At 47.1% G+C, this 22773-nt stretch overlaps 1 protein-coding gene and 1 long non-coding RNA gene across 8 annotated transcripts in view; both read left to right on the forward strand.

Annotated features, from left to right (window-relative positions):
- The window catches only part of Cops7b (COP9 signalosome subunit 7B), a 30443-nt gene extending 20093 nt beyond the window's left edge, over positions 1-10350 (forward strand). For 4 of the 7 annotated variants that reach the window (XM_028876233.2, XM_028876234.2, XM_028876232.2 and 1 more), the window contains 3 exons: positions 2539-2741; positions 4903-5008; positions 8316-10350. In XM_028876233.2, the coding sequence (XP_028732066.1) occupies positions 2539-2741; positions 4903-5008; positions 8316-8474 (468 nt within the window). In that variant the 3' untranslated portion in view covers positions 8475-10350. Of the gene's footprint in view, positions 1-2397; positions 2457-2538; positions 2742-4902; positions 5009-8315 lie in introns of all 7 variants that reach the window. The other 3 variants (XM_037210048.1, XM_037210046.1, XM_037210049.1) reach the window with 1 other exon arrangement.
- A 91-nt stretch (positions 10351-10441) lies between these two features.
- LOC119088887 lies at positions 10442-13267 on the forward strand. Its single transcript, XR_005092627.1, has 2 exons — positions 10442-11509; positions 13110-13267. It is a non-coding gene; the product is annotated as an uncharacterized LOC119088887 (long non-coding RNA).
- The last annotated feature ends 9506 nt before the right edge of the window (positions 13268-22773 follow it).

The raw sequence follows: 22773 nt of genomic DNA on the forward strand, positions 1-22773 counted from the left end.
TCATCTGAACCCCAGCTCAGGTGTCTTATTGCCATCAATGAACAAATATGCAGCTCCTCATATCCTACATACATGAAGTGTGTTTGGCAGATAAAAAGATAGCAGCTAAAGTGTGTGGACAGTCACTCCCCGCTCTGTTCTGGAAAAGTGAGCCCAGCAGTGACTGCTTGGTTAATCAGGTCTCTGTTCTGGCATGCTATGGGGCTTCATGCAGGGGAAGCAATTTGCCAGATTAAGAGGAGCCCGCTACTTAAATGCTCTTTAAAAAAATACATCTTGATACAGCAAGGTATCTTTCTTTGACTGTTTTTGTTATGGTGATACCGACTCTATGTGGTCCAGGCTATTCTCAAACTCACTATTTAGCACAGGTTGACCTCATAATCATGGCAATCCTCCTGCCTCAGCCTCCCACATGCTGGGTTACAGGTGGTTAAGGTCACACCATAGTGGCCTTAGTAAGGCTTCTTGCAGCAAGTTAACAACTTCCTGAATTTCCTAGAGTACCAAATTCATTGCCGTCATGCCGGAGGAAAGACTTGCTGTGTTGGGCTAAGTGGATTTTTACTTATTTTGTAATACCGGGGATTAAACTCGAGGCTTGTACGTGTTGGGCAAATACTCTTTTTTTGTTTGTTTGTTTGTTTTTCGAGACAGGGTTTCTCTGTGTAGCTTTGCGCCTTTCCTGGAACTCACTTGGTAGCCCAGGCTGGCCTCGAACTCACAGAGATCCGCCTGGCTCTGCCTCCCGAGTGCTGGGATTAAAGGCGTGCACCACCACCGCCTGGCGGCAAATACTCTTATCATTGAGCCACAACCACCAGTCCAGAGAAATATATCTTTCTCTTTCTTTCTTTTTTTTTTTGAGACAGGGTTTCTCTGTGTAGCCCTTGCTGTCCTGGAACTTGCTCTGTAGACCAGGCTGGCCTCAAATTTACAGAGATCCACCTGCCTCTGCCTCCCGAGTGTTGGGAATAAAGGCGTGCCCCTTTCCCTGGCAAGGTAGATATCTATTTTGTTTTTCTTTGGGATTCTCAGGGTTAACTGCATTATTTGTTCTTTTTTCCTCATCTGCTAACTTTGTTTTTATTTAATTTTCATATGCCAGTGTTAGGCCCTATCCTGTCCAGTTGCACCACATCATAGCTGCAGGATCTCTGCCTCAGCCGATTTAGAAGAAGCCTTACAGCCAGTAGCTTACAGCTTTTAGCAAAGAAAGGCCGGACGCCATGAATTCCTAGCTGGTTTTGGCTCACCTCTTCCTTAACTGTGTCTGTTTCTGTGTGAAGTTTGCTTTCCTCCTCTGGGATTAAGAGTTGTGGATTTCTTCCTTGATTGTCTTTTCATTTGTTCAAACAATTGTATCTGATCTAATCACGGCTTTCTGGTGGTCAGCCTCGTATTTCAGGTGGAGGCTCCTTCTCTTTTTGTTCTTCCTCCCTCTCTCTTGTTCTGGAGACTAAACTGAGGGATTGGAACTCAGTGCCGTGTGCATGTTTGTCTGGTGCTCCGCCACTGTGCTCCCCTGGTGGCCTAGTCAGCCCTGCTTTCTTGGGGGATGGGGTACCAGGACCTTCTCTTTTCCTAATCGTGGACTTCTCACGCATGGTAAGGAGTAGGAAGACCGTTTTCTTCTTTCCAGGTCTATCATTTTACACCCATCCACCACCCCTAGAGAGCATGCTTTAATCCATAGAAAAGCCTTCTAGGTATGCTTGCTCTGTTCTCTTCTGCGTTCACCTTCCTCTAATCTGTTTCTGTTTACTTAACTGCTATTTCTAAACTAGTTCTGATATCTCAGGATTTGTAGAATCCATGAATTTAGATACTCTGTTTTTTTAGTATGAAGGGCTGTTATTGGAGATTTGATATTGGCTGAGGAGTTTGAGAAACAAACACAAACTTGAGGATAACCTGTGAGTTGCCCAGCTCTACTGGCCACTGTAGGTAGTAGATATGCTGGCCTGCAAGGTGACTGGGTTGTTGTTGGTGGTGTGTGCGTGTTTTGCGTGTATGTGTGTGTGTGTGTGTGTGTGTATGTGTGTGTGTGTGTGCGCGCGCGCGCCGCGCGCATGAGTGTATTTTTTTGTTGTTTTGTTTTGCTATGCCTCTACTGGGTAAGCCATCTATTTAGTGTCTGGCTTCAGTTTGAGGCTTGCAACCATTCAGCATTTTATGTAAAGTCTTCAAGCCTCCATAAGGTGGCAGTGTAGCACATACTGAGTATCTCTTTCCTGTGGAAGGAGTGTTTAGCATCTGTCGAGTATAGATGTGGAAGCTGAGAGCTGGGTGAAGACCAGGATATAGAGAACTAGGAAGGTGCTTTCTTGAGTGCTGTAGGATCTTGTTGGGTGTCACAGGTTCCATAGTTTATTTATCCATCTCCTGTTATCTTAGATATTGATGATTACCACTGGCCTGCATTGCCTAAGCACAGAGAGACAGCTATTGCCTATGTGGGTAATACTTGAATTTTTTTTTGTTCTTTTGCAATGCTTGCCAAGTGGTTTTTATAACTGTCATATGACCTGTCCACAGTGCATCCCCTACTCTGTGCTGCTGAAGGACCTGGAGATGAGGAATCTCCGGGAACTCGAAGACCTTATCATTGAGGCTGTCTACACTGACATCATCCAGGGCAAGCTGGACCAGCGAAACCAGCTGCTGGAAGTGGATTTCTGCATTGGCCGTGACATCAGAAAGAAAGACATCAGTGACATTGTCAAGACCTTGCATGAGTGGTGAGGCTGGAGACAGGGCTCCTGGTGTGCCCTTTGTGACCTTCAGAAGCCAGCCAAGGGCTTGTGGCAGGCCTCGCGGAGGTCAGGGAATGAGGGCCTTAGGACACGGAGACAGAGACCAGGGCTGCGTTTGTAATTCCAGCTGTGTGGCGCTAGGACTGTTCCAGGCTTCCTTGTGCCTGGGTTGTAAAGCCAACTGTAAAGGCAGCAGGGCTGTTTAATAGTGGGCTATAAAGTATTCATGTGGGGATGCAGGTAGAGCCTTCCTGTCCCACCTGTGTGGCACCAAGCCTGGGCCTTCCACACATGAACTCAGTTTGGCCGAGCTCAGGAAGGTAGTGTCTGTCAGTAACACGTTAAGCTAGTTAGTGCTGACGAGACATTGTGAGGGTTATGTCATTGGGAGTGAACGGGCTTTTGTGACTTGGAACACAGACACAGAATATTTGACATTGTTTGAGCATACAAAGAATTGGGCAACTGGGTGTGGTGGTACATGCCTATAATCCTAGCACTCAGTGTGCTGAGGCAGAAGGATTATGAGTTGGAGGCCAGTTGTAGATTCTAGTTCCCAACAGACCCCCCTGCCCCAAAAAAGTAAATGAATTTAGTAAAAGAACTGGGACTTTGGGATATAGTCTTATTTTAGTGGAATTTGATGTTTGCAAAAGTGATTACGTGTTCTCCAAGGGTTTGCTCTGAAGTTTAACTGATTTGGAGCTTATGAGGCCAGATCTTAGGGAATCATGAGGAAGTTTTGAGGGAGAGAGCATTGTTGAGAGTGAGGAGAGTATCCCACATAGGCTCAGAGCATTCTGTATGTCATTAGGCAGAGTGGACAGCTTTGTTCTGGGAGGTAGGGAAACTTGCTTTTGGGGGAGGGTAGCAGGGACAGGACTTGTTCTCTAGCTCAGGGTTGCCTGGAACTCTGTATCCCAGGTTTGAGGGATACACAGTTTAACTAGGTTTGCTCTGAACTCTGATTTGCCGGATTCTGCCTCCCAGGTGCTACCACACCCACATTTTTTTTTTAAAGATTTATTTATTAGTGGCACACCCCTTTAATCCCAGCACTCAGAAGGCAGGGGCAGGCGGATCTCTGTGAGTTGGAAGCCAGCCTGGTCTACAGAGTGAGTTCCAGGACAGCCAGGGCTACACAGAGAAGCCCTGTCTCGGGACACACACACACTCTTACACACACACACACACACACTCACACACACTCACACACACACACTCTCACACTCTCTCTCACACACACACACACACACTCTCTCACTCTCTCTCTCTCTCTCTCACACACACACACACTCACACACACACACACACACACACACACACACACGTTAATTTTATTCTCTAAGTGTCTCACTTGCATGTGTAGAGGTGCACTGTGTTTATCTGGTGCCCACAGAGGTCAGAAGAGGCCGTCGGATTCCCTGGAACTCCCTTGAGTTATGGATGGTTGTGAGGTTGTACGTGGGTGCTGGGAATTGAACTTGGATCCTCTGTAAGAGCAACAAGTGTCCTAACCATTGAGACATCACTTCAGTGACTAAAAGAGACTCCCAGAACTCCTAATTAGGTGTTAGAGGTAAATGAGAAACAGAATTATCCCTAGAGAGTACAAATAAGGCAAAGTGTTGGCCGTATTGAACAGTAGTGTATGGGATGTGACTATTCATTACATGGCTCTTCCAAAATTTTTTTATTTTTGAGACAGACTCTCAGTTTGAGACCTGGCTGGTCTGGACCAGTCTAACCTTGAACTCAGGAATCGGTCTGTCTGCCTCTTGCTTCCTGAGTGTTGGGATTAAAGGCTGTGTCACCAGGCCCAGCCTGTTTTTAAATTTTTTAAATAAAAAGTGGGAAAATAAAAGTGAGAAGTTGTTGGTACTAGGAAATAACATCAAATTCTGAGGAAAAAGGCAATCTCTAAAATAATATCAGCCAGTGTTACTTGTAGAGTGTGTCCCTCCTTCAGTCTTAGTCTGTACAACTGTTTCTGTGTTCCGAGAAACCCCCACAAGCCACTGGATGTGCGGACTTGTTTGGAAGGAAAGCAGACTGGCGAGAGCATCTGACAGTGGGGCTCGTTCAAGGAAGTCCGCGGGGTGGGTGCTGCTGGGCGACTCTGCTCAGGACGGTGTTTCCATTGCAGGTGTGATGGCTGCGAGGCCGTTCTGCTGGGCATTGAGCAGCAAGTTCTGAGAGCCAACCAGTACAAGGAGAACCACCACCGGACGCAGCAGCAGGTGGAGGCCGAGGTAAAGAGGGGGGGTCTAGATAGTTCCTGTCCTGTGCTTTTGTGTGAACGCAGCAAATAGTCCCTTGCCATGGCCTGGGCTCGGTGCTGGACTGTAGGGATTTAGCAGAGAATTCGAAGGCTTACATCATAGAACGGGAAATTCTCCAGTGTACACACCCTGTGCAGCTCCCGAGGAAGAGAACTGTTGGCGATGTGTTTTAAAGCCGGATAGAAGGGGCTGGAGAGATGGCTCGGCAGTTAAGAGGACTGGGTTTGACTCAGCACTCACATGGCAACTCACAATCGCCTGAAACTCGGTTCCAGGGGATCCAATGCTGCCTTCTAGCCTCCATGGCTCCTACATGCACATGTTCACAGATGTATGCCAGGCACATTCACGTACACGTAAAATCAAATAAATACTAAAAAATACTGAAATGTGAAAGAAGTGTGAGGAAAGGGCAAGGTCATGACCTCTTCCATACCCGTTAAAACAACCTACTAACTACCTACTAGCTTTCTGAGAAACTTAGAGAGAGCGGAGCTCAGCACCTTGTTCATGGTCCGGTAGCAAGAGCAGGTGCTCATCCTCCCTGGCTGAGCATGCTTCAGGTGCTGACTGCACCCTCACCTGACCAGAACACGCGGACACAGAGCCAAGGTGATGCTGGCATACTCCTTGTGCTTCTCTTAGGCTTGCCCAGATTTATAACCATTTTCTCAACTGAGTAGGCGAGATATATTTTTTTCCATTTGTCCTTAAATTACATTGCTGTTCTCAGAGGGGAGAAACTCGATGTTTTCCTTCCGAATCTTAGAACAACAACTTTCTGGTGAGTTGTGCCTTCCAGAGCCTCCGTCTGAGTTCAGTCATCCCTATGACAAACCGCCTGAGAATTCTCTCATTTTAGCTTTTCTAGAAGTAGCGTTCTTTAACTATAGTTCAGCATACCTGGGGGAGACATAGGACAACAGGACCGTTTCCAGGCGTTGCGCGTCTCTGAAGGCACTCTGGCGGGAACAGAAGGATGGCTCACAGCGCCACAAAGCTTCTCTTCATTACATTTGCTTGTGGAATCTATTTCTCTTTGTATTTGAATGTGCCTGTGTGTGGTGTTCTGTGGAATGTTAATATATAGCTATTGTTACACAGTCACAGACTGTGTTCCCCTCACGTAGGTAATAGAACAAGAGTAAGCGCTCTTTTTTATTGTGTAGAAAATCCCTCAGGAGTTAAGTTGTTACAGTGTGCTAAAACCATGCCTCCTGGGTACCTCATAGAGAGCGATTTTCACCATATTTCACGTCTCCATCGCATTTCCTGTAGGCTTGATTTCTGTTTGCTCTTTTTGCTTTTGCTTGCTTTTTAAAATTCATCCCAGGCTGGCTTCAAGCTTTCCATCCTCTCACCTCAGCCTCTAGAGTATTGGGACTGTACTTACCTATCACCACACCGTCTGCCTCCCACACCTGCCCTGGTTCTCCCCTCCGAATGCAGTTTCCTCCCCTGGGGAGCTCTTCTGTCTCTTGCTTGTCTTTAGGGTCTCTGATCTCTGATAGTACCAGGCTACATTTTGTTAACAGGTTTACCCCACTGGGAGATTCCTGATGCTGATGCTTTGGAAAAGCTCTACAAACTAGACTCCCTGGGTTGGGGGGGTGGGCGGGTAGAGGCAGCCTCTAGGAAAGCCCTGGTCAGATTTTGGTCAAAGAAGACACACTTGTGGGAGTACTTGTTATCAAGTGGGTGCAAGATGTGGGGGTGCAGATGACTGGATACCTTAAAGTCTTTGAGGCTAAAATAGGTTTGACTGGTAGACCTGCCTGGGTAGCCATTCTTGAGTCCTAGTCGTGGGTACCCACACTCAGTTTGGTACTGTCTGGTAGAGGCGCTGGTCATCACTGTCTGTCTTTCTGTCTGTCACCTGTTTTCCTCCCTTTGTGTGTACATTTGTGGGTGCAGGTGCACAGGTCTGCAGGTACATGAGTTTGCACAGGCATGTAGATGCCAGTGCACTATTTCAGGGGTCATTCCTTGGGTACTCTCTGATGTTTTTTTTGAAACTGAGTCTCTCATTGGCCTGGAAGTCTCCAAGTAGGCTAGGCCAACTGGTCAGTGAGGACCAGGGGTCTGCCTCTGCCACTGAGCACCGGGATTGCAGATGTCTTCTGCTAAGCTTGGCATTTTGTGTCTGGGTTCTGGAGTTCAGTTCAGGGCCTGTGCTTGCAAGGTAAGCCCTGTGCTGACTAATGCATTGTCTCCTTAGCCTACTACGTGGATTTTTAAAAAGCAGAGTTGTGATTCTTATTAAAAGACTTTATTTATTTATTTTTTAGACATGGTCTCACTATGTAGTCCTGGCTAGCCTAGAACTCACTATGTAGACCAGGTTGGCCTTGAACTCACATAGAGCTGCCTTCCCCCCATCTCCTCAGTGTTAGGATTAAAGGTATGTGCCACCATGTCTGGCCAAAGACATTTTAAAAAGATTTTACTTTTATTTATGTGTCTATTGTGTGTCTGTATGAGTGTATGCTACATGTATTTGGTGCTTGAAGAGGCCAGATGAGGTTGTCAGATCCCCTGCAACTATAGGAGGTTGTGAGTTGCCAGATGTGGGTGCTGGGAACTGAACTTGGGTCTTCTGCAAGAGCAACAAGTGTTCTTAACTGCTGAGCCAGTTCTCTAGCCCCAATCTAAGAAACTTTTGACTATCAGTAAAATGTATCCCCAAATCTATCTATCCCCAAATCTTGAAAAGCACTGAAATCTGAAACACCCCAGGTTTGAGTCATTTCAGATACTGGATGCTCAATCTGCATAGTGATACTGATTCAATCTAAACTTGTGTCCATTTTGATCTGGGAAGCTCACTCTAAGAGCATGTCCTTCACAGATGCTCCCACGGTGTGCAGCGGTAAATAGAGGGCTGTTTGTACTAGTACCAACACTAGTTCTTAAACTGGAAATGTGGGCTGGGGAGAGGGCTCAGCAGGGCAGGGTGCTTGCGGCTCTTCCAGAGGACTCAAGTTCAGTTCACAGCACCCAGGGTAACTCACAACTCCCTGTCACTCCAGCTCCAGGGGAACTGATGGCCTCTTCTGGCCTCCAGGGCTATCTTTGCAGCTCCTAGTTCCACGTTTTTGCTGAATCCATTTCCATTCCATCTGTGAGCAGCCGGTTTGTCTTCTCTGGGTTTCTGAATGTCATTTAGATTTTGTTGCAGAGGATTTGGGCAGCTTCTCTGGTGGTCCTCATGGTGAGAACAGGACTTGGGTTTCAGGTGTGCTCAGGCAGGTCACACAAGTTTTGTTTCTCCTTCCAGGTCAGCAACATCAAGAAGACACTCAAAGCAACAGCCTCCTCCTCGGCTCAGGAGATGGAGCAGCAGCTGGCTGACCGCGAGGGTCCTCCTCACACTGAGCAGAGGCAGCCCACCAAGAAGATGTCCAAAGTGAAAGGTCTGGTCTCCAGCCGCCACTAGGGCCGGCTGGGGCAGCTGGCACTCACCAGGCCTGGGTCAGGTGGGGAGGGGACGCCCAGGGCCTGTTCCTCCCCTCTCCACCTGTAGTGAGTTCCAGACCTGCCCACCCTCTCCAGTACCTCCCCACCCACTGGTACCATCGCGGAAAATGATTGCTCCTCCTTTGCCTCCTTTCCTAGTTGATCCCTTCAGACTCAGGGGCTCAGCGGATGCCATCCCGACAGGGTCCGACACTGCCCAGCTCCCCCAGGGGTTCCTCGTCGATGGGCTGCCTCCCTCCCAGGTGTTCCTTTGCTCCATGTCATGTTGTCAGGCTGGTCCTAAGCTGGAGGCAGTTTCCTCAGTCTTGAGGGGTGACTGTGGAGAAGGCTCCTCTCGGGGTGAAGAGGAGCCTTGCTCTCCAGCCCCACGTACCACAGTACCCACAATGGTGCAAGTGTCTCTAGTCAGGTAGCCACGTTGTCCCTCTCCTGCCTTACCCCTGTCGGCAGTGCCAGTTCAGGCCGTGGAGGGACGTGGTGCTGGGCTCTGTTTACTAAACCTTTGGGTTTTTAGCCTCTTCAGCCCAGCCAGGATCTCTGGTCAAGTTGGGAGCCCTGGGCTGACTAACCTCTGGTACCTGAGTCCAGTGGGGGTGCTTGGGGTCTGTGGGCGGCAGAAGGTGTTCCTCCCAGCGTGGTGTCCTTTGCCGGCCCCTCCTGCTCTGCCTGCTCAGCCGTGGGTTGGCACGTAGGCCCAGCTGCCCACTGGGAGTGTCTGCCGACAGTGCTCTCCGAGATCTCTCATGCCTCCTGGCTGCCCCGGGGTGGGAATGGTGGTGCCGAAGCCCCTCAGACTGGTGAAGGACCATTGCTGCTTCTTTCTCCTTCCTTCCCGCCCCTCCTTGGCTGGCGACCCAGAGCCCTCTGATGACATCTTACTCCTGGCCAGAGAAAAGGACTTGACTAGACTTTCTGAACTTGAACAGTTTCAGGTTATATTTTAATTTTTTTTTTTTTTTTTTTGTACAGGTTGATTCTAATACATTTCAACATGCTTTTTTCTCCCTTTGTGTCAATATTTGTTACAGTCTAATCGCCGGGGATTTCTCACCTGGTTGGAGGGTGTGTGTGTGTGTGTGTGTGTGTGTGTGTGTGTGTGTGTTTTATTTTGTTTTCCTAAGGGGAGGTGGAGGCCCTGGACTGATTTTAAACTCTATTGAGGAAAAAGCACATTTTAGAAAAGCAAAAACAGAAACAACAAAATAACAAGAGTGTAGATTTGGCATATGTGACTAGAATATGGGGTTGTACAGGTGGGTTTGGAGAGCAGTAATTTGGGTGGTTTAGAGAATGTGACTGTTTTTGTAGCATGATTGAAAAGTGGGTTGATTCAGTGTTAAAAGTATTCTTGTTTTTCTTTTATGCTGGTCCATGTGCTCATATACCACTGTGCCTAACCAGAGGTTAGGTTTGATTCCCAAAGTGTGTTTGATGAATCTCTGGATCACATCTCTGTGGAAGAGGGGTCCTGTTGTTAAATAAATGTGGCACTCCCTGCACCCCAAATCCTCACTGGAAATTCATTACTAAAGTCTTGGAGGCATCCTGGGAATGAAACTCATGCCCATACTGATTTCTCCACCAGATCCTTCTGGGTATTGGTATTTCTAATGGGATACATTTTGGGTAAGTTTTGGGAAACATGTACTTCTCAAAAACCCTAAGAGATGCAGAACATCTCCCTGCTTCGTAGATTTTTCCCCCATTACTTTTTCTAGACCCCAGACAGGGATACACTATGAACAAGCTGCTGTTCATCTTTTTCCCCCATTGGCAAGTCTATTAGGAAATGGGGTTTGTTTATTTTTAATTTAATTAAAAAAATTTTTTCAAAACAAGAGTTTCTCTGTGTAGCCTTGGCTGTCCTGGAACTCGCTCTGTAAACCAGGCTGACCTCAAACTCAGAGATCCACCTGCCTCTGGGATTAAAGGCATGCGCCGCCGCCACCACCACCGCCGCCGCCACCACCGCCACCATCAGCAGCAGCAGCAGCAGGCAGGACATGGGGTTTGTATGCCACAGATGTCCATTTGTTTTGGCAGTCCATCACTCCAAGGGTCGTCTTCCCGGCTTGCTGTTTCCTGGAAGGTGATGTTAATGACGGTACACTGGTAAAGTTGTGTCAGAATGGTCCTCACTCCAGCTGGTCCTTGTCCAATCCTTGGAGAGCAGTGAGGATATTATTGATGTCATCTCCAGTTTCCACTGGAGGAAACTCAAAGAGTCAAGGGCCCTGCTGGCGAGTGACACAAAAGAGGACTCCGGATTCTAAACTTCATGTGTCCTACCATTGGTGTGACGTTCTGGTTTACAGCCAGCCCTCCAGCTGACTCTCGGTCTTGCTCCTGTCTCGCTTGTTACTCTGAAGACTTGTCTTTTAACTGATACCAGCCTGAGACTCCAGAGTTTTATTTTCAAAGAGGCAGTTGTTTGAGTTTTACCCATCATTCTACCTAAGGTATTTGAGGGTCAAGTCTAGCAGCAGGCTTTGAGCAGTCTGGTTGCACCTTCTTCTTCTTCTGGGGATTCTTGGTGTAGCCACGAGTGTCTGTCTACTCTATAAGCTTTTTACTAGAAACTGTAGTTGTGTTGGAAATATCTCCTTTGTATACATACTTAGAGCATTATGTGGCTTTTTTAAAAAATTAAGTTTATTTAGAGTGAGACATTTACAGAGCAAATGATTCTTAAATTGTGGTTCAGGTTGAACTGAGTTTATAGAAACACACTGAGACCAGGCACATCCATAGACCTCAACCCATTCTCTCTCCTTTCTTTACCAAATAACCTCTTTCAGATGTGGCTCAAGGTAGAATTTGTCCTCCCCACATTTCGTCCAGTGTTTCTGAGGTAAGAGCTGATGCCTCCTGATCAGGCCAGGCCTGTGTTAATGTGAACCATTTCTGTCATTACAGATGTTCTCAGGAAGCAGCCTGATCGCTTCTTTCATACCTCCGTCTTGTCTGTCACATGACCGTGAATTGACCTGTTTTGTGAGTCTTGCAGCATTATAATATCACTTTCTCACACCCACCAGCCGCTGGCTGGGGCCGCAACAGCAGGCCTGCCCACAGTCCTGACCTCATTAAGTAGATTTTTTGAAACAGGGTCCTACTGTGTGGCATAGGCTGGCCTCCCTCCGAGAGCTGGGGTTGCAGGTGTGTACCACCGTGCCCGTGTAGAATGGAGGTTTCACATCTGCGTTTCCCAAGAAGGCTGTCTTTGACTTGACCCTGTGACATTAGCATAGCTAACCTAACTGCCTGCCCTGACCAGGAGAGGTGAGCGACACCGTCTTTGAGAATGGAAGACAGTGAAGTCAGTCGTGGGGAAGCAGGGTGAGGCCCAGGCCTGGGGTCCTGTGTGCCCACCTGCGTCCTCTGCAGCACAGCTGGCCAGCACGGGTTACCACCCGCCCCCCAGTGCAGAGTGTCGTCCCCTTCCGGCCTGGCTGGGTCCTCAGGGCTGCTGTGCCGTCATGCGGTGCCGCTAGTCAGCTCCTTCTCATTCCCTGTGTGTGAGGAAGTTTCCCTGGGTATCGAACCCAGGTCCTCTGGAAGAGCAGCCAGTGGTTTTAATCGGTCAGTCATCTCTCCAGCCCTGTTCCCCACTGTTTTCTGACAGTGACAGTGGTTTGTTTGATCACTCTTGTCTTGCTCTCAGTGGATGACCAGACTTTCCTACTTTATTGGGATAGTAGAAAACATTGGCCAGGAAAACCCGGTCTCTTTTCTTCCAGCTGCAAATGCAGCAGTCCACTGCCTCCTTGGTTCTCACTGTGACAGGAGACCCTGTGTGTCATCATCCCCCCGCCCCCCAGCTCTTCCCCACCCCACCATCTCCTGCATTCCTGCATCTTCCATCTCCCAGTCCCATATGTGATACACAGTCCCAGGTAGATCCTGTCTGGATCCATTGTCCCTTCCTAGACACAGCCTTTGTGTTAACAGCTCGGTTTCTGTCTCTACTTCCTCCTCACCGACACCTGTCTCCACACAGTGACCGTCCTCCTCACGGACACCTGACTCTGAATAGCCACCTTTCCCCTGCTTCCTTCTTTTTGGTCAAGGATACACTGACCTCCAACCTTCCGATAGTGGCAAACCTGTAATCATGACTTTTCGTGGCAGTCAGCGCCGATGAACCCTCTTGCTCTGGTGTTCTCTCAGCCTGCATGGCATTAATATTCCCAGGCCTTCCCTATGTTTCGCTGCCTGCTCTAAATTTCTTCAGGATTATGTTAGTTACTTTCTGTTGCCATGACAAAATAACCCGAGAAAATCCAAAGCTTCAGTCAATGGTCCCTAGTCTCCATTGTTCCTGGGTCACGGTGGGGTGGAGCATCATGGTGGAGCTGAATTGTCTGCTTCTAGGCAGCTGTGAAGAAGGGCAGGGGAGGAAGGGGACAAGGTACAGAGCCTTCTCTCCAGGCGGCTCTCCTCTCCTAGCATTTCTGCCACTCCTGACATCTCCACCATCCTGGACCAACCACAAGCCTTTGGGATGGAGAGGACCTTACAGATTCCAGCTGACAAGAAGCACTTTCTCTGGAGTCCATTGTGACCTTATTTTGCTTGTGTCCATTCTCCATAGGTGTGTGGTTCTTTCGCTCGGCTCTGGCTTCACTTCTAACACCCAGCTCTCCATCTGTGGCCAGTCAGTGTGGAAACACAGCCAGTTGGCCGTTTCTCAGATCTGTTGTCAATAAATGATGGTCACCATCCAAGTTTCTTCTGGTTGCCATAACAGAAGACCTCAGGCCATGTGTCTTAAACAACAGAAATTAATTTTCTCACAGTTCTGGAGGCAGTGAGTCCAGGGTCAGTGTGTTGGCAGGATTGGTTTCTCCTGAGGCCCACTTCCTTTGTGTGCAGACACTTGTCCTCAGGTCTTCTCTGTCCTCACAGGACCTTTTCTCCTTGCCTTGCCAGGAGATCGAGTCCTGTCCTCAAGATCTCATTGAACTTTTACCCCCTTAAAGGTCCCATTTTAAAATACATTCACACTGGGGTGTAGGCCTTCAAAATAAATTCAGACACAGTATAGACCATAATAGTCGTTACCTGATGAGAATTTGAGGTTCATCCTGTTGTGTCCCTATACTATATTTGATTCACATCCTGACTTGTATTTTCTTTATTTGAGCTAACCTTTTCCTATCTCCCTTGCCACTTCAAGCATTTGAAAATTGGTTCATTAACGTCCTTTTTGGGTAGCCATTATTATCTGTTAGGAATGAAGCCGAAGGTCAGAATACGTAAGATTACAGTAGATGAAGCCAACTGTGGTCGTTGATGCTTGTAATCCCTCCACTCAGAGTGATAGCCTGGGCTACATAGTGAGTTCAGGCCAGCCTGGGTCACAAGTGTGAGACAGTCTTAAAACAACAACAGGTAGATGCAAAGAAATTATAGATGAGCAGAAGTAAGCTGCAAAGTCAAAATTATAAATCCAAGCTCTTTTTTTTTTAACTAAAAAAAAGGAAATACCTACCAAACCAATTAACAAAAACAAATGAGCAAAGAGGACCACAAAAGTTTGAGACTATTAGTTTAAATATCAATTTAAATTAATGACAGTTTTCTGGAAAGAGATGAATGACTATAATTCATTCATGAGATAAGGAGATCGAGAAATTAAAGGTACTGAAAGCTGCCTGCTGTCAAGCCAGATGACCTGAGTTCCATCCTGGGACTCAGTGCCAACTCCTTCAAATTGTTCTCGGACCAACACGTGCCTCGTGGCATGCAGGCATGCATTTGGGCGCTCTCTCTCTCTCTCTCTCTCTCTCTCTCTCTCTCTCTCTCTCTCTCTCTCTCTCTCTCTCTCCAGGTTTAGTGGCACACTCCTTTAATCCCAGCACTTGGAAGGCAGAGACAGGTGGATCTCTGAGTTGGAGCTCAGCCTGGTCTACAGAGTGAGTTCCAAGAGAGAGACCTTGTCTCAAAAAAGAAGAGAAATGAGATGATGATGATGATGATGATGATGATGATGATGATGAACGTTAGGGCAGGGAAGTAGCTCACTGATAGAGTACAAAGCCCTGGTTTGATGCTCAGCATTGCAAAACCAAACAACAGTAAACCCCATGAAGATGCACCTTCCGGAGGGCCATGGGCTCATGTTCTGTGTTACTAAGGGGTCAGCAATTCCCTTCCATCCTTAGCTGACGGGGTGATTTGACAGAAAATTCAATTTAAAGTTTCTAGTTGAGTCCTACTACCAAAATCCAACAAAATGGTTTTTCTTTAAAAACAAAACAAAATTCCTTATGGGTCAGGATAGGTCAGCAGGTGAATGCACTTGCTGTGTGGGCCTGGTCACCTGAGTTCAGTCCCTGGAACACACATAATGGGGAAGGAGAGAACCAACTCCACAGAGCTGTCCTCTGGCGTTTGTGACGCACACACATTGTACACACACCTTTGACAAGAACCACTTATAAGTACAGATGAGAATGTTATAGGAAGCCAGGCATATCCTAAACTTAAGCAAAGGATACTTCCTTGAGATGATAAAAATCCCAATGCACACCGCCTTTCAGTAAAAACATTAAAGATCTTCCCACCAAGTGGGCTTGATGTGCTTCTGACTAAATGAGCCCTAGTCCTGGACAGCGACTGATATTTTTAGCAAGAACTCTTTCTCTCAGAGTTGCTGTAGCCCTTGGAAGATGCTTTCCCTGCCGGTGCCTCTGCTTTGGTGCACCATGCTCTTCCTGGCTTGTCCTCTCTGATGTACTTGGTAAGCACTCATCCACAAACCCAACCTTGCTGAGGAGAATCACTCCCCCTTTGCACCTTGCTCAGCTCCCGTTACCTGCATGACCCTTGTGGTGGTTTGAAAGAAAATGGCTTCCAAGGGGCATAGCAAAATTAGGAGGTGTGGCCTTGTGGAATAGGTGTGGTCTTTTTTGTTTTGTTTTGTTTTTGAGACAGAGTTTTCACTGTGTAGCTTTGGAGCCTTTCCTAGAACTCACTCTTTAGACCAGGCTGGCCTCAAACTCACAGAGATCCGCCTGGCTCTGCCTCCCGAGTGATGGGATCAAAGGCATGCGCCACCACCACTGAAGTGTGGTCTTTTGGAGGAAGTGTGTTACGGTAGAGGCAGGCTTTGAGGTCTCATATATGTTCAAGATATGGCCCAGTGTCTGAGACCACTGCCTGTTTCCTGCAAGATGTGGACTCAGCTACTTCTCCAGCACCATGTCTGCCTGCATACCTCCAAGTCCCATCATGATGATAATGGACTGAATCTCTGAACTGTATGCGAGCCACCCCAATTAAATGTTTTCCTCTATAAGAGTTGCCATGGTCATGGTGTCTCTTCACAGCAATAGAAACCCTAACTAAGACAACCCTCTTGGGAAGTACTTGTCCCCCTGCAGAGTGTGGCTCTTGGAAAGCAGTACTGTGCTCTATGTCTGTGTAGTACCCTGAGTCTGTCTGTGTCTGCAGCATCTTGTGAGGTGCTTGGCAAACAAGGCATTCCTGAATCTAAGTAGTCTGAGCCAGGGTGGGTGGAGGGTGGCTTCTGTGGTTCCCTGGAGCTCTAGGGTATAGCCTTATCTGGGGTTACAGTAATTGCCAGAATCACTTGCCCTTGCCAGGAAACATTCACCAGGGCCTCATCTCAAAGTGAGTGAAATGTGCCACTTAGACTTTCTCAGGCCAGGCAGCTAGGACGTGAATGCTCACTATGCAGGGTGAGCTTCGTCTCAGCACTTGAGTGAGGATTGTTAAACTGAGCTGCTTACTAATGAGGACACAAATTGTTGTGCACTGTGTGGTGAAGCTGGGACTTAAACCCAGGCGTGACTTGGGCTCAGACTGTAACCACTTTTCGGCAGGGTTTGAAATCCTGTGCTGTGCCTCTGGGAAATGTCGATGGTAGGGGTCAGGGCCTAGGTTTAGGCCTGGATTACAGATGAGCTAAGGAGTTATCAATCAAGCTCTTCTTATTTCTCTTCATTTTCTTAGTATATTGTGAACATCTTTCCATGTTGTAGTTTAAAATTGTCCACAAATTATTGGACACTCCCATGAAAGATGAAGCTCAGAAGCCAGCTTCCTCTTCCAGTTGCACGCTGAGTTTAGGGACGAGAGAGAGATGGCAGTTAAGAACATATTCTACTCTCGGAGAGGATCCAAGTTCAGTTCCCAGCACTCAGATCAGATGGCTGCAACTGCCTGTGACTCCAGGGGATCTACACCATCTGCTGGCCTCCATAGTCACTGCATTCATGTGCATAAGCCCACACACATATGCACATAGTTAAATAAATATATGAATATAAAATCTTTTATTACTTAATGAAACACCATGACCAAAGGCAGCCTGGGGAGGAAAGGGTTTATTTGGCCCACACTTCCATATCACAGTTGATTATTGGAAGAAGGCAGGCCTGGAACCTGGAGGCAAGGATTGAAGCAGAGGTCATGGAGGGGTGTGTTTACAGGCTTGTTCCTCATGGCTTGCATAGCCTGCTTTCACAGAGAACCCAGGACCACCTTCCTCTGGAGTGGTCCCACTCGCAATGGACTGGGCCCTCCTATATCAATCACTAATTGAGAAAATGCCACTGAGGCAGCAGCTCCACCATTGGTCTCTCTGGCCTCTCACGGTGCCACACCTCAGCTGCTCTCCGTGACCTCTTCGTGCCTTCAAAACCAGTACTACCTGGGAGACTTACACATTACCCAGTTTGGCTTCCAGCTCAAGGTACAACCTTGGCCACCTCTGGAATACAGCTTCTATGCATTGACACTGAGGAAACATTTTGAAGATTTCATCTCAATGATGCTGGTCTCTTTTTAATCACTGCTAATTTCTCAGCTCCAGCTGACCAATATCATTTTCCCAGTAAAGCAAAGGTTTCACTTCCATGACATTGGTCTCTTGTTAATCACATCAGACTCTTCAGTTCCAGGTGACCAGACACCATGGATTCTTCACACAAATAGCCTCCTAGAGTATTTGCTTCCCTCTGAAACTTCACAAGCCAGGCCTCCATCATCTACGTTTTCACAGCTCTTGTCTTCCAAGCACCCACAGAAAGGCTCACCAAGTTTGAGCACTCAATGGCTTTTTCAGCTCAGAGTCCTTCCACAATCCCCCGCAAAGACATGGTCAGGTCTGACACAGCAGTGCCCACTATCCTGGTACCAGTTTCTGTTTCAGTTAGGATTACTATGGCTGTGATGGAATACAATGGCTAAACACAACTTGGGAAGGAAAGGGTTTATTTGGATTACACTAACACTTCACTGTTTATCATCAAAGGAAGTCAGACCAGGAACTCAGGGCAGGCACCTGGAAGGAGAGCTGATGAAGAGGCCAGAAAGGAGCGCTGTTTACAGGTTTGCTTCTCCTGACTTGCTCAGCCTATTTTCTTAGAGCATCCAGGACCACCAGACCAGGGGTAACCCACCTGTGCACACAATGGGCTGGACCCTCTCCCTGAAATCACTAGTTAAGAGAATACCTTACAGGCTTGCTGACAACGAGAACTTATGGAGACATTTTCACAGTTAAGTTTCCCTTCTCTCAAATGACTCCAGCTGTGTCAAGTTGACAGAGAAACTAGCTGGGACAACTGCAGAATAAAGATGGCCCGCTTCCAAGATGGCTGGCTTCTTCCTCACCCTCCTGACCTGAGACAAAAGCCTGGCAGCTTAAGACAAAGGCCTTGTAGGCTTTTTTTTTTTCTGTCCTGCCAGTAGGGTCCCTGCTGGTGGGATGGCTCAAGAAGTTCAAGGCTGGATCAGGGCATGTGTCTATTTCCTCACCCACAAACAAAACAAAACAAAAAACAAATTCTTCAGCTGCTGAGTCTGTCTGCTTCTGTTTGCTGTGTTTGAGATTTCTTCACTGGCACCTGTAGCACTGGAGATTTTTCCCCGCCTTTAATTGGCAGAGAAAGTAAACCTGATTAAGACTCCAGATGGTAACATTTTCACCTCTGTAGGCAGAGGTGCCCACAACCACAGTTATGATACAGAACGTTTTCATCACTGCAAGGATCGCTTTTTTTTTTTACTTTTATTTTATTTTATTTTACAATACCATTCAGTTCTATGTATCAGCCACGGGTTCCCCTATTCTCCCCTCCCACCCCCTCCCCTTACCCCCAGCCCACCCCCCATTCCCACCTCCTCCAGGGCAAATCCTCCCCCGAGGACTGCGATCAACCTGGTAGACTCAGTCCAGGCAGGTCCAGTCCCTTCCTCGCAGACTGAGCCAAGTGTCCCTGCATAAGTCCCAGGTTTCAAACAGCCAACTCATGCAATGAGCACAGGACTTGGTCCCACTGCCTAGATGCCTCCCAAACTGATCAAGCCAATCAGCTGTCTCACCTATTCAGAGGGCCTGAAGGATCGCTTTTAAAACATTGTTATTTTATGTATACGTGTGCTTTGCTGACATGTTTGTCTGTGTACTGTGTGTGCTTGGTGACTGTGGAGGCCAGAAAAGGGCATCAGATCCCCTGGAACTGGAGTTACAGGTGGCTGTGAGCCACCATGTGGGTGCTGGGAGCCAACCTGGGTCCTCTGGGAGAGCAGCCAGTGCTCTTAACCCCTGAGCCACTGCCCAGCCCTGTCTGATCATTTCCTTAAGGAAAATTTCTGTAAGTGGAATGTTTGAGATTTGAGAGTAATTGGAATTTTTTATTTTTATTTTATTTCATTTTATTTTTCTTTATTGAGAATTTTTCTACTCCTCATGAGAGGGTTTTCTTAATTAAGTCATTCAAAGTAGGAAGAGCTACCTTTAATCTGGGCCACACCTTCTGCTGGCAACCTATTTAAAGGACATGGAGGAGGGAAGCTTGCCTTCTCTTCCTGCTTGCTCTTGCTGGCAAGTGCATCCTTCACTGGTATTAGAGCCTACTTCTTCAGGATTCTGGAGTATACTGGAGACCAGCTGAGACATCCAGCATTATAGACCGAACAGCTTCTGGATTCTTGGGCCTTCTGTTGGTAGACAGCCATTGTTGGATTAGCTGGACCATAGCCTGTAAGCCACTCTTTGTATATATAGATTCATTCTATCAGTTCTTTTCCTCTAAAGAACCCTGACTAATGTACCTTCTGACTGAACTTCTCTTGGAGTTTCAGTTAGCAGTTCTTGAATTTTAATGAGTTTTGACATTTTTTTTTTTTTACCTGCAAAAGTCTTTATTGATCCAGTTACATATGTGTAACATGTAATGGCATTAGTCAAAAGTTTCTGCTTTCAGAGCCAGCCCCTTTGCATGCCATGTCCTTCCTATGACATTTCCCCAGCTGTAGACCGCATCACAGATGAGGCCCCTTCCCTGGTTACATAGCTCTTAGTCTAATGAGCAGAGACAGAAACTTGGGGGCAACCTTGAGAATGTGAGCTTGGTGACAGAATATGTGACTCAGGCGGAAGGCTTCTAGCCCCAGTCTGACACACGCATGGGAAGGGCAAGTGGCAATTGTAGGCACCGTGCTGACCTGGGATGTCCAAGTCTCTCCCGCTGGAAATCCTATGGTATGGTGGTTTGAAAGAAATTGACCCCCAAAGGGAGTGTCACTATTAGGAGGTGTGGCCTTGTTGGACGAAGTGTGTCACTGTTGGGGGGTGGGGTGGGGTGGGGTGGACTTGAGGTCCCTTTTGCTCAAGCTTTCCTCAGTGTGACAGTCAGTTGACTTCCTGTTGCCTGAGTCAAAATGTAAGGACTCTCAGCTCCAGCACCACATCTGCCTACCTGCACATCCTCATGCTCCCTGCCGTGATGATAATGGACTGAACCTCTGAAACTGTAAGTAAGCCACCCCAATTAAATGTTTCCTTTATAAGAGTTGCCATGGTCATGGTGTCTCTTCACAGTAATAGAAACACTAAACACATGACCACAACCAGAAGTATTAACTTTAAATATATAGACATATATATGTATGTGTGTGTGTGTGTGTGTGTGTATACATATATTTTATCTCATTGCATTTCTTCTTGACTTGTTCTCTTACACATTTTGCCATTGGGGTTATTTTTTAAATGCTGTCTTTAAGTACTACAAATGGCCAGCAGAGGACAGCAGTATACCATAATGGCATGGGCTGGAATCTGAGGCTTAACAGTGCATTCTGGGCAAATCTTGAGTCTGGATTTAGAAATCCAGAATAAGTGCTTAAACTCTCCAAATTAGAGTCTATGCTGTGGTTTAGGATCACAGAGATGAAAGGTCAAGAGACCAGTGAGATGGCTCTGCAGGAAGAGCACTTGCTACGGAGTCAGACAGTCTTAGTTTGATCCTTCTACCTTGTGGTCGAAGGAGAGAGCCAGCTTCAGCACGTTGTCCTCTGATCTCCATATGCACACACACACACACACACACACACACACACACACACACACACACATACACACACCATACACACACACACATACATACACACATACACACACACATACACACACACACACCATACACACACCATACACACACACACATACATACACACATACACACACACATACACACACACACATACATACACACACACACACACACACACACACACACACACATGTGCACATACACACAGAAATTACAAAAAGGAAGGCCAAGCCTGTAAATGCCGGAGAGATAAATGAATTCTGTCCACAGAGGTATCGAAGGTCCCTCAGCTGGAAGTCACTCCTCATGTCACTATGGTACTGCCCAAGTTCTAGGATGATGGCAGAGTATGGTGTGTGTGCATTTCGTCTCATCTAGACTTGAGTGACTCCTGACACATACCCATTTGCCCATCTCTTTCCTGCCAGCCTGGCCAGAGCTTCTTGTAAGAGACTTGCTGGTATGACTCAGTGTACCATGGCTGGCCTGGTGACCTGCTAGGCTCTGATGATACCAAGAAATTCTAAGTGCTAAGTAACTTCCCTTCTGTCTTAGTTAGGGTTACTGTTGCTGTGATGAAATAACATGACCAAAGAAACTTGGGGAGGAAAGGGTTTATTCAGTACTGTTCACCATTGAAGGAATCCAGGACAAGAACTCAATCAGGGCAGGAACCTGGAGGCAAGAGTTAACGCAGAGATCAAGGAGGGGCGCTGCTTACTGGTTTGCTTCTCCTGCTTTGTTCAGCCTGCTTTCTTATAGAATCCAGGACCACTAGCTCAGGGATGGCCCCACCTACAATGGGTTGGGCCTCCCCCATCAATCACTAATTAAGAAAATGTCCTAAAGCTGGATCTTATGGAGGCATTTTCTCAGTTGAGGTTCTGTCCTTTCAGATAACTTTAGTTGGTGTGTCAAGTAGACATAAGACTAGCCAGCACACCTGCCTTACAGCTTTGCCACCCAAAGGTGCCTCCTTAGACACTGGCTGTGTCCTGCCAGCCATAAAGACCCGTCTTTTACCTCTTTTAATGCATGGGTTCTCCTTTTCCATGTCTGTTGTAGAGCTTGCATTTCTATTGGATTTTGTGGGCTGCCTACTCCTGTGTTAGCTGCAGTTCTCTCAAACCCATTCACACCTTCAGCACCTCCTGCTTTTTTGACAGGCTCCTGTGTATTCAGAGCTCTCTACCTCTTGATGGCACTGCTGGTTTTGGCAGCCTGAGGCTTATCTCTAATACATTTTTCAGGAAGATCTCATGGAAACAATGTTCTGAGTTCTGATAGATAGATAACAGTTTGTATGAAAGTCTGTTTTCCTGGATATCAAATATTTGATACACATTTAACTCCCTGTGTTGATTAGTTTTTATTTAATTAAATTAATTAATTTTTTTGAGATGTTTTCATTGTGTTACCTTGGATAGGCTGGAACTCACTGTGTAGACTAGAGTTGAACCCCCGAGATCCACTTGCTTTTGCTTCCTGAGTGCTGAGACTAAAGGCATGCACCACCACCACCTGGCAAAGAATTTATGATGGCTGTGCTGATCAGTAGTTACTGTCAACTTGACACAAACTGGAGTCACCTGGGAGGAGGGGATCTCAACTGAGGGGTTGCTCAGGTCAGATTGTCCCATGGCCATGTCTGGGTAATCACTGTGACTGTTGATTGATGTGTGAGAAGCCAGCCTGCCATGGTCAGTGGCACCCCTGGACAGGTGGTCCAGAGAGCAGGCCCGTGAGCAGCATCACAGCACAGTTTGTTACCAGTTCCTGCCCTGATTTCCCTTCATAATAGATTATGACCTGAAGTGTAAGCCAGGTAACCTTTCTCCCCCAGTTTGCTTTTGATCGTGGGATTTCTCCCAGCAACAGAGAAGTGAGCAG

The sequence above is a fragment of the Peromyscus leucopus genome, chromosome 13 (genome assembly GCF_004664715.2).
Source record: "Peromyscus leucopus breed LL Stock chromosome 13, UCI_PerLeu_2.1, whole genome shotgun sequence".
In the NCBI taxonomy this organism is placed as follows: domain Eukaryota; kingdom Metazoa; phylum Chordata; class Mammalia; order Rodentia; family Cricetidae; genus Peromyscus; species Peromyscus leucopus.